This window comes from Oncorhynchus nerka, unplaced genomic scaffold (genome assembly GCF_034236695.1).
Source record: "Oncorhynchus nerka isolate Pitt River unplaced genomic scaffold, Oner_Uvic_2.0 unplaced_scaffold_1289, whole genome shotgun sequence".
Lineage (NCBI taxonomy): Eukaryota > Metazoa > Chordata > Actinopteri > Salmoniformes > Salmonidae > Oncorhynchus > Oncorhynchus nerka.
Genome location: NW_027040053.1, coordinates 1 through 12500, shown reverse-complemented (window position 1 = coordinate 12500; position 12500 = coordinate 1). Strand labels below are relative to the sequence as shown.

General features: G+C 43.1%; 1 protein-coding gene across 1 annotated transcript; it reads left to right on the top strand.

Annotated features, from left to right (window-relative positions):
* The first annotated feature begins 1551 nt into the window (after nt 1–1551).
* LOC135568971 (tripartite motif-containing protein 16-like) lies at nt 1552–8230 on the top strand. The gene is made up of 5 exons (XM_065015749.1): nt 1552–2818; nt 3099–3272; nt 5704–5877; nt 6073–6119; nt 6702–8230. Exons 1-5 carry the CDS (start codon nt 1887–1889, stop codon nt 7232–7234), a joined length of 1860 nt encoding a protein of 619 aa, XP_064871821.1. The 5' UTR covers nt 1552–1886; the 3' UTR covers nt 7235–8230.
* Nucleotides 8231–12500: the final 4270 nt, after the last annotated feature.

The window sequence follows — 12500 nt, the reverse complement described above, 5'->3', positions numbered from 1 at the left end:
TCACAGTGTTAGACCAGTTGAAACTGGATCAGCAGCAAGGTATCACGTCTGGAGGAGCATGTATCGATACTGATAGGATGGAAAGAAAGGGAGCGCTGCTCTCAGATCAGTTTTCTCCATTCAAATCTTTCCTCAACATTGTGTGTGTGTACAAGAGCGTCTGCTAAATGACTTAAATGTAATGTAATGTACTCCCTGGGTGAGGAGATGTAATCTCATGTTTTGTCCACAGAAACCAACAGGAGAGATCAGAGTCAGAGATTCTCAGTGTTCAGTCTTCCCAGAGTCATCAAACAGACCTGGCCTCCATATTCAGTGTATGCGGTCCTGTTATGTACATTTGTTTTTGTTTACCTCAAGTAAAGTTGATCTGTCAATCATTCATTAATGTGTTGATGAGAAGCATTTATTATCTTACTTAACTTATTTACTTTATTTATTTCAGTTGCTTGAACAGAATATTATGACATTTGTGAAGAACGAGCTGAAGATGTTCAAGAGGATTCTTAGTCCAGAACTCCCAGAAGGCTTTGAGAGTCAGGAGCAGGATAAGGAAGTGGTGGATGCTGAAGATGAGCAGCAGGAGAGCAGTGCCAGAGAGGGGGCTCTGAAGATCACACTGCACATCCTGAGGAAAATGAACCAGAAGGAGCTTGCTGACACACTGGAGAAATGTAAGATCTGTCTGCCTCATGTTGAATGCTGTTTTATAACATTTAAAAGCTGTAGCCAAAGTACAGCTAAAGTAGCTGTGTAACTCAATGATATTGTAGCAGCCTTAACACAACACCTAGTGACCTCATCAAGTAGCAGCAGGGATGTGTTGTGCTGATTAATTTAGAGAGGGAGGGAGGGAAAGAGAGAAAGAGAGAAAGAGAGAGAGAGACAGCATTTATCATCAATAATAACCATCAATAATTACGTAATCATGTAATCAAATGCACATTTATACAGTCAGTTAAGAGAATACATTATTATGTAAAACTTTATAACAGTCCTTCAATACTGTAGACATTAAAACAGACGTAATATTAATATCCTCTGTGTTATTTCTAGATTCAGATGAGCTCGCTGTGATTTGCCAACGTGAACTCAAATCTAATCTAAAGAAGAAGTTTCAATGTATATTTGAGGGGATCGCTAAACAAGGAAACCCAACACTTCTCAATAAGATCTACACAGAGCTCTACATCACAGAGGGTGGAACAGGAGAGGTCAATAATGAACATGAGCTGAGACAGATTGAGACAACAACCAGGAAACAAGCAAGACCAGAGACTGCAATCAAATGTAACGACATCTTCAAACCCTTAACTGGACAAGACAAACCTATCAGAACTGTGCTGACAAAGGGAGTCGCTGGCATTGGAAAAACAGTCTCTGTGCAGAAGTTCATTCTGGACTGGGCTGAAGGAAAAGCAAATCAGGATGTCCAATTTGTATTTTCATTCCCTTTTCGGGAGCTGAATTTGATGAAAGGGGACAAACACACTTTCATTGAACTTCTCAATCACTTCTCAATGGAAACCAAACAATCAGGAATCTCCAAGTACAAAGTTCTGTTCATCTTTGATGGTCTGGATGAGTGCCGACTGCCCCTAGACTTCCAGAACAACAAGATCTGTTGGGACGTCACAGAGAGAACCTCAGTGGATGTTCTGCTGACAAATCTCATCAAGGGAAATCTGCTTCCCTCTGCTCTCATCTGGATAACTACCCGACCTGCAGCAGCCAATAAGATCCCTTCAGGGTGTGTTGACCAGGTGACAGAGGTACGAGGGTTCAATGACCCACAGAAGGAGGAGTACTTCAGGAAGAGATTCAGTGATGACGACCTGGCCAACAGAATCATCTCACACATAAAGACATCAAGGAGCCTCCACATCATGTGCCACATTCCAGTCTTCTGTTGGATTTCTGCAACAGTCCTTGAACACATGCTGAAACATAAGAGAGAAGAGATGCCCAAGACTCTGACTGAGATGTACACACACCTTGTGGTGTTTCATACCAAACAGAAAAATGACAAGTATCCTGGGAAAGAAGAGACAGGTCCACACTGGAATAAAGAGAGCATTCTGTCACTGGGAAAACTGGCTTTTCAACAGCTTGTGAATGGCAATCTGATTTTCTATGAAGAAGACCTGAAAGAGGCTGGCATTGATGTCAATGAAGCCTCAGTGTACTCAGGATTGTGCACACAGCTCTTTAAAGAGGAATGTGGGCTGTACCAGGACAAGGTGTACTGCTTTGTTCATCTGAGCATTCAGGAGTTTCTGGCTGCTGTATATGTGTTCCTCTCATTCATCAACAACAATGAGAATCTAATGGACAAACTGCAAACAAACGACGAGTCTGAAGTTACTGTCTACAAGAGTGCTGTGGATAAAGCCTTACAAAGTGAGACGGGAAACCTGGACCTTTTCCTCCGCTTCCTTCTGGGACTCTCAATGGAGTCCAATCATAAGCACTTACGAGGTCTACTGACAAATACAAGAAGCAGCTCACAGAGTCATGAAGAAACAGTCAAGTACATCAAGGAGAAGATCGGGGAGAATCCATCTCCAGAGAGGAGCATCAATCTGTTCCACTGTCTGAATGAACTGAATGACCATTCTCTAGTGGAGGAGATCCAAAGCTACCTGAGATCAGGAAGTCTCTCAAAACCCAACCTGACACCTGCACAGTGGTCAGCTCTGGTCTTTCTGTTGCTGACCTCAGAAAAGGAGCTGGATGTGTTTGACCTGAAGAAATATTCCAGATCAGAGGAAGGTCTTCTAAGGCTGCTGCCAGTGGTTAAAGTCTCCAGAGCTGCTCTGTGAGTAAATAAAATGACATATAAGAACTAATCATCAGGAAGAAATATTCAGTTCAGAGAAAAATATGTATTACAATATTTACATAATATTAATTTGAATAACTTATTGAATATATTCATTGATTTTCACATTAGTATAACATTATGACCATACAATTCTAGGAGACAGAAGATGAATATATATGTTGTTTGAGAGAATAAACCAAATGCATCTGCCATTGTCCTTCTACACTACTGGTGTTAAATTAACATCATGAAGTCATGATGATCTCTTTGTCAGGCTGTCAGACTGTGGAGTCACAGAGGAAGGCTGTGCTTCTCTGGTCTCAGCTCTGGAGTCAAACCCCTCACACCTGAGAGAGCTGGACCTGAGTAACAACGACCTGAAGGATTCAGGAATGAAGCTGCTCTCTGCTGGACTGGGGAATCCCCACTGTAAACTGGAGACTCTGAGGTCAGTATTCCTGTAGTTGGTCAACAAGTGATAACTGTTCACCAGATCCAAATGTGTTTTCCAGGCACACATAGTCCACACCATATGTGTTTGGACAGTGAAGCTAGTGCCCCTAGCTTTAAGAAGTTAATTGTATCTTTAAAATGGTGCCTAATACTTGTATGTTTGAGAAATTAGATTTCTGAGATTTCTTTTGATTTGCATTTGGCGCCCTGCAATTTAATTGACTGTTGGCGCTAGCGGAACCCCAGTCCTAGACAGGTTCAAGAAAAGTGGTAGATTGACAAGTTCATGTTTTAAGTATCCCTATATTTCTGTTATTACGGTGCTCTGTTATTAATACGCCTGGGAGTGTCAGTGTTGATGGACCTGGCCTGAATGTCATGGTAACCATGGTAACCATGTATTGTGGTAATACGGTTTAGTAAACGTTGTTCTACTGGAACATAGACGTTGTGTCATTTTGAGTGAACACTGTTTACTCAATACAATCTAAATCTGATACTTCACTGTCTAAATAGATATGGTGTGGACTGTATACAATCTAAATCTGATACCTGTTAGAGTTGCGTAAATTCGAATCTGGTATCAGGATAAATATAACAATGAGTCACTGATTTTATACTATGTATTTTTATTAGCTAAGTAATAAATGGCAAATGCAACTTTCGTATATACGGGCTCACTGTAATACCACGCAGGGCAGAACAGAGAACTGACAAGATGTATGTAAACAGTATTCATATACTGTGGTAGACATTGTTCCAACCCGTCTGTTGGCCTATCACAGTAGAGGCTGGGCGTGGTTTAAACTTGCTCAGCCTATTGCAGGCGCTCAGGTGGGTTCTTCAAGTTCTCCCTCCGTTGATGTATAGATCCTTACTGTTCTGGTTCTGGTTCTTACTGTTCACCCCCGAGTTATAACAGTTGATCAGTTCCTGCTATTGTGTTGTTCAGTATTTTTCCATCTCAGTTAAACCTCGTGATGACCACCCCTCCCTATCACAACTTTGTAAGATACAGCAATTCACACCATGTGCTCAATATTGTTACATACAAACACAAGGACAAAGCATCTGCTGGGCTGTTATCTACAGTTTTGCAACATGCAGGTCACACCATGTTACTCAGTTCTTGTCACACACAAACAGGCAAGTAGCAAGCAGTTGTTTAATCTCATAATGATGCTCCAGTGCACAAATGCAGACACCTCACACAACCAACATCAGATCATATTTAATCATATATATGCTAATGGCTATAATGTAAAATACAGAATCCAACAAAGGTCAGGCAAGAGAGAACAATAAGGGTGAACAGAAATACAGATAACTCTACATCTGATACCTCACTGTCTAAATAGATATGGTGTGGACTGTATACTCAATACAATCTAAATCTGATACCTCACTGTCTAAATAGATATGGTGTGGACTGTATACTCAATACAATCTAAATCTGATACCTCACTGTCTAAATAGATATGGTGTGGACTGTATACTCAATACAATCTAAATCTGATTCCTCACTGTCTAAATAGATATGGTGTGGACTGTATACTCAATACAATCTAAATCTGATTCCTCACTGTCTAAATAGATATGGTGTGGACTGTATACTCAATACAATCTAAATCTGATCCCTCACTGTCTAAATAGATATGGTGTGGACTGTATACTCAATACAATCTAAATCTGATACCTCACTGTCTAAATAGATATGGTGTGGACTGTATACTCAATACAATCTAAATCTGATACCTCACTGTCTAAATAGATATGGTGTGGACTGTATACTCAATACAATCTAAATCTGATACCTCACTGTCTAAATAGATATGGTGTGGACTGTATACTCAATACAATCTAAATCTGATACCTCACTGTCTAAATAGATATGGTGTGGACTGTATACTCAATACAATCTAAATCTGATACCTCACTGTCTAAATAGATATGGTGTGGACTGTATACTCAATACAATCTAAATCTGATACCTCACTGTCTAAATAGATATGGTGTGGACTGTATACTCAATACAATCTAAATCTGATACCTCACTGTCTAAATAGATATGGTGTGGACTGTATACTCAATACAATCTAAATCTGATACCTCACTGTCTAAATAGATATGGTGTGGACTGTATACTCAATACAATCTACATCTGATACCTCACTGTCTAAATAGATATGGTGTGGACTGTATACTCAATACAACTGGTCTGGTCATTCTACTAAAATATTTGTATTATACATTTTTGTACAAGAAATACTTTGATAATTTGTCATTTATAATAATGAAACATTCATTTCTGAATAGATATGGAAGGTTTCAGGACACAGATATATCTGAATATGTTTTTTTTACTGCCACTATTTTCACCACCAAAGAATATCAGTGTGGTTTTAATATGATTTGACTCTTTGCAGGCTGTCAGGCTGTCTAGTCACAGAGGAAGGCTGTGCTTCTCTGGTCTCAGCTCTGAGGTCAAACCCCTCACACCTGAGAGAGCTGGACCTGAGCTACAATCACCCAGGAGACTCAGGAGTCAGACTGCTCTCTGCTGGACTGGAGGATCCACACTGCAGACTGGAGAAACTCAAGTATGTAGAGGGTTTATGTCAATGTTCATATCAGACATGTTTGACTTATCAGGCTAGTTAAGACAAACATTCTGACCACCACTTGGACAAAGTATGTGTGTGTGTGTGTGTGTGTGTGTGTGTGTGTGTGTGTGTGTGTGTGTGAGTTCAGGTGTATCCCTCAATGACGGTCTGTTCTTCTGCTTACCACTACAGTGTGGAACATGGTGGAGAGAACAGAATGAAACCTGGACTTAGAAAATGTGAGTGTTGACTGCTGTGAAGAATATGACTAAGAATAAGTCTTAATTCAAGTTAAGTCAAAGACCAACATCATTACTAACTTGGTCATATTAAATATCAGCTGTAGTTCTACAGAAGCAGAAATCAGGGACACCAAAGTTTACAAAGAGTTGCTTTGACAGTGTGTGTGTGTGTGTGTGTGTGTGTGTGTGTGTGTGTGTGTGTGTGTGTGTGTGTGTGTGTGTGTGTGTGTGTGTGCGTGTGTGTGTGTACTGTGTGTGTGTGTGAGTGTGTGTGAGTCCTGTGTGTGTGTGTCCAGTTTGTCTGTGTGTGTCCAGTGTGTGTGTGTGTGTGTGTGTGTGTGTGTGTGTGTGTGTGTGTGTGTGTGTGTGTGTGTAATTAATGTGAATAAGTGTGTTTTATATTACCATACAGTATAACACATATATTCAACATATTCATATTCAACAAGTCTCAAGTTACCTTAACTTCTCCTTTTGATACCTAGAAACATCTACATTAAATTAATTAGTGAAAAGTGAGTTAACATTCTAATGTGAATGATGATGATTTCTAATATTGTGTCTGGTTTCATCCATCAGATGTCTGTGATCTCACACTGGACCTAAACACAGTAAACAGACTCCTCTCTCTGTCTGAGGAGAACAGAAAGGTGACATGGAGGAGAGAGAAGCAGCCGTATCCTGATCACCCAGAGAGATTTGACTACTATAGACAGGTGCTGTGTAGAGAGGGTCTGACTGGGCGCTGTTACTGGGAGGTAGAGTGGAGTGGGGGAAGGGCTGATATAGGAGTGACATATATAGGAATTAACAGGAGAGGAAATGGAAAGGTTGATGACTGTTGTCTTGGATACAATGACAAGTCCTGGAGTCTGTTCTGCTCTGACAACAGTTACACTGCCTGTCACAATAATAATCTCACAACCATAGACGTCCCCCCCTCCAGATCCCACAGAGTAGGAGTGTATCTGGACTGGCCAGCCGGCACTCTGTCCTTCTATAGAGCCTCCTCTGACACACTGACCCACCTGAACACATTCACCTCCACATTCACTGAGCCCCTCTATCCAGGGTTTTGGGTTTGGGGTGATGACTCCTCAGTGTCCCTGTAAATAATAACCTGATACACACAGACACACACACACATTGAACATACATACACACACTCACATTGCACACACACACTGGACAATCACACACACACTGGGCAAAGACACACACACTGGACAAAGACACACACACTGGACAAAGACACATACACTGGACAAACACACACACACTGGGCAAAGACACACACACACACACTGGACTCACACACACACACACACACTGGACTCACACACACACACACACACACTGGACAATCACACACACAATGGACAAACACACACACACCTGCTGGACACACACTGGACACACACACACACACTGGACACACACACACACAAACCTGCTGGACACACACTGGACACACACACACACACACACTAAACACACACTGGACACACACACACACACTGGACACACACAAACTGACACACACTGGACACACACACACACACACACACACACTGAACACACACTGGACACACACACACACACACACACATACACACTGGACACACTGGACACACACACACTGGACACACACACACACTGGACACACACACACACTGGACACACACACACACACACACACACACACTGGGCAAACAAAAACACACACACACACACACTGGACACACTGGACTCACACACTGGACACACACACACTGAACACACACACACACACACACACACACACACTGGGCAAACAAAAACACACACACACACACACTGGACACACTGGACTCACACACTGGACACACACACACTGGACACACACACACTGGACACACTGGACACACACACAGACACACATGCGTGTCTTTCTATAGTTGAGAGGACCTCTGACAACAACACCGTTAAAATTCCAATGTGATCATATGTCTTTTATGTTGTAAAACTAATTATACAATTATATATGGACATACGCTCCATAGTTGTACAAGTATACAATGATATATTGTACTTTTCATAATAAAACATACTTGAAACAAGAAAAGGCTGTTAATTGTGAAAACAGTTTGGTTATTGATTTTACGTTTCCTCTGTCAGGTTGATGTTAACCTGCGACTGGTTGAAACATGAAACAAATATGAAATGAAATACAAAACAATGAAATATGTGGAATAGAATTAAACTAATTGTACAACAGAGTGTTGTAATGCAGGGTCACTATAGCAACAGAGTGTTGTGATGCAGGGTCACTATAGTAACAGAGTGTTGTAATGCAGGTTCACAATAGCAACCGAGTGGTGTGATGCAGGGTCACTATAGCAACGTAGTGTTGTGATGCAAGGTCACTATAGCAACATAGTGGTGTGATGCAGGGTCACTATAGCAACGTAGTGTTGTGATGCAAGGTCACTATAGCAACATAGTGTTGTGATGCAGGGTCACTATAGCAACATAGTGTTGTGATGCAGGGTCACTATAGCAAGTTCTCTCTGTTCTCTGCTCTCTTCTCTCTGTTCTCTGCTCTCACTCTCTTTGCTTTCTCAGCCTGCTCTCTCTCTGCTCCCTCTCTCTCTGCTCTCTCTGCCTCTACTCTCTCTCTGCTCTTTCTCTCTCTGTTCTCTGCTCTCTTTTCTCTGTTCTCTGCTCTCTCTCTCTGCCCTCTCTTCTCTCTCTTCTCTCTGTTCTCTGCTCTCTCACTTCCTCTGATCTCTCTGCTTTCTCTCTCTCCCTCTGCTCTCTCTCTGCTCTCTCTGCCCTCTGCTCTCCCTGATCTGTCTCTCTGCTCTCAGCTCTCTCTGCCCTCTCTCTCTGCCCTCTCTGTTCTCTCTCTCTCTGCCCTCTGCTCTCTCCCTCTGCTCTCTCTCCCTCTCTGCTCTCTCACTCTTTTCTCTCTGTTCTCTGCTCTCTCTGCTCTCTGCTCTCTCTGCTCTGCTCTCTCTTTTCTCTGCTCTCTCGCTCTCTCTTCTCTGCTCTCTTTCTGCTCACTCTCTGCTCTCTCTCTTCTCTCTCTGCTCTCTCTCTTTGCTCTCTGCTCTCTCTCTCTCTGCTCTCTCACTCGTTGCTCTCTCTCTCTCTTTGCTTTCTCAGCCTGCTCTCTGCTCTCTCTCTCTCTCTCTCTCTCTCTCTCTGCCCCCTCTCTCTCTGCTCTCTCTTCTATATATTCTCTGCTCTCTCTCTATCACTACTAGCCACTACTACTGCCACTATATATAAATATAGACCACCTGATAGAACCCAGGTCTCATATCTCTATCACTACGAGCCACTACTACTGCCACTATATATATATATATAGACCACCTGATAGAACCCAGGTCTCATCTCTCTATCACTACCAGCCTAGATAAATGCAGAACAAAGCTTGCTGAAGAAAGAGGGGGGAACAGAAAGTTAGGTCATCATCAGATATTCAATAGTCAGAGTAGGTTTGAGCTCTGATCAGTTATCAGGCCTAGGCTACATGCTCTGTCCTGCTGCAACGTTATTTGTATCACAGTGGTCTAAGGCACTGCATCACCGTGATAGAGGTGTCACTACAGACCATGGTTTGATTCCAGGCTGTATCACAGTGGTCTAAGGCACTGCATCACAGTGCTAGAGGTGTCACTACAGACCCTGGTTTGATTCCAGGCTGTATCACAGTGGTCTAAGGCACTGCATCACAGTGATAGAGGCCCAGCGTCGTCCAGGTTTGGCCCAGTGTCGTCCAGGTTTGGCCCAGTGTCGTCCAGGTTTGGCACAGCGGCGTCCAGGTTTGGCCCAGCGTCGTCCAGGTTTGGCCCAGAGTCGTCAGGTTTGGCCCAGCGTCGTCCAGGTTTGGCCCAGCGGCGTCCAGGTTTGGCCCAGCGTCGTCCAGGTTTGGCCCAGCGTCGTCCAGAGTTTGGCCCAGCGTCGTCCAGGTTTGGCCCAGCGGCGTCCAGGTTTGGCCCAGTGTCGTCCAGGTTTGGCCGGTGACGGACGTCATTGTAAAGAAGAATTTGTTCTTAACTGACCCAGTTAAATGAAGGTCACATAAACACATTTAATAAATAATATAATGTTCTGTGAACTGATCTGGGACCAGTTAAATGAAGGTCACATAAACACATTTAATAAATAATATAATGTTCTGTGAACTGATCTGGGACCAGTTAAATGAAGGTCACATAAACACATTTAATAAATAATATAATGTTCTATGAACTGATCTGGGACCAGTTTCCCAACCTCATATTAAGGCAAGTTAACCTTCATAGGAGCATCGTTAAATATCTTTCCCAAAACCATCGTTAACCTGAAAACAGTTGTAATGTACCTCCTGCCTCAGCCCAGGCATAGAGCAGGGAAAACCATGGTTATTCAGGTTGCACCTGAAAAACAGTTGTAATGTACCTCCTGCCTCAGCCCAGGCATAGAGCAGAGAAAACCATGGTTATTCAGGTTGCACCTGAAAACAGTTGTAATGTACCTCCTGCCTCAGCCCAGGCATAGAGCAGAGAAAACCATGGTTATTCAGGTTGCACCTGAAAACAGTTGTAATGTACCTCCTGCCTCAGCCCAGGCATAGAGCAGAAAACCATGGTTATTCAGGTTGCACCTGAAAACAGTTGTAATGTACCTCCTGCCTCAGCCCAGGCATAGAGCAGGGAAATGCATTGTTAGATGCTTATCTGCCCTCCTGCGTCACGTTATACACAGAAGATCCCCGCTAAACAAAGAATCACATGGTTTATCAGTTGAGTACTGGATTGGAGCATTTTATGTTCAATCAATGGACTTCTATTTTGCTACTTGTAGGCTACTGTCTGTAATTTGTCTCAGTATATTTGATGATGTGTGGCCTGGAAAATGATTTGTTTTATTTAATCAAGGTTAAAAGATTAACGTTTCAGCCTTCATCAGAATAATCACACAAAGCGAATGGACAAGTTAAATGTATTTCAGTATGATTGAAATAGGACTATAGCCTGCTGTTTATATTGTAATGTATTAAAGCAGTCATCTTGGTTTCAATTTGATATTAAAGTTTTACTTGAAAAGGTTAACAATGATTTTGGAAAACACCTCTGTTACGAATTCCCTGTCGGTGACTGTTGTCAGCACCTCACAACCCAAAGCTGTCCACACCACTACCAATCAACCACAACCAGAGCTGTGAGTCTAGGAGGAACCATACACCTGCCTCTCAAACCCTCCCTGACCTGTGTGTGTTAACTCCTGAGAGTCTAGGGGGAACCATAAACCTGCCTCTCAAACCCTCCGTGTGTGTGTTAACTCCTGAGAGTCTAGGGGGAACCATAAACCTGCCTCTCAAACCCTCCGTGTGTGTGTTAACTCCTGAGAGTCTAGGAGGAACCATAAACCTGCCTCTCAAACCCTCCCTGACCTGTGTGTTAACTCCTGAGAGTCTAGGAGGAACCATAAACCTGCCTCTCAAACCCTCCCTGACCTGTGTGTGTTAACTCCTGAGAGTCTAGGAGGAACCATAAACCTGCCTCTCAAACCCTCCCTGACCTGTGTGTGTTAACTCCTGAGAGTCTAGGGGAACCATAAACCTGCCTCTCAAACCCTCCGTGTGTGTTAACTCCTGAGAGTCTAGGGGGAACCACCTAAACCTGCCTCTCAAACCCTCCGTGTGTGTGTTAACTCCTGAGAGTCTAGGAGGAACCATAAACCTGCCTCTCAAACCCTCCCTGACCTGTGTGTGTTAACTCCTGAGAGTCTAGGAGGAACCATAAACCTGCCTCTCAAACCCTCCCTGACCTGTGTGTGCTCCTGAGAGTCTAGGAGGAACCATAAACCTGCCTCTCAAGCCCTCCCTGACCTGTGTGTGTTAACTCCTGAGTCTAGGGGGAACCATAAACCTGCCTCTCAAACCCTCCGTGTGTGACCTGTGACCTGAAAGGACATCTGCCCATCCTTTCCACTCTGCAGGTCACACAATACTGTCAGTCTCCATCTAGCAGTTAGAGAGAGGAACATCTCTGTCTGTACTGTCAGTCTCCATCTAGCAGTTAGAGGAACATCTCTGTCTCTACAATACTGTCAGTCTCCATCTAGCAGTTACAGAGGAACATCTCTGTCTCTACAATACTGTCAGTCTCCATCTAGCAGTTACAGAGAGGAACATCTCTGTCTCTACAATACTGTCAGTCTCCATCTAGCAGTTACAGAGAGGAACATCTCTGTCTCTACAATACTGCCAGTCTCCATCTAGCAGTTACAGAGAGGAACATCTCTGTCTCTACAATACTGTCAGCCTCCATCTAGCAGTTACAGAGGAACATCTCTGTCTCTACAATACTGTCAGTCTCCATCTAGCAGTTACAGAGAGAACAT

Coding starts and splice junctions, on each gene's coding strand:
- LOC135568971 (XM_065015749.1), top strand. CDS start 1,887: ATGTGCCACATTCCAGTCTTCTGTTGGATTTCTGCAACAGTCCTTGAA. Junction 5,878..6,072: donor TGCAGACTGGAGAAACTCAA/GTATGTAGAGGG, acceptor TTACCACTACAG/TGTGGAACATGGTGGAGAGA. Junction 6,120..6,701: donor GAAACCTGGACTTAGAAAAT/GTGAGTGTTGAC, acceptor TTCATCCATCAG/ATGTCTGTGATCTCACACTG.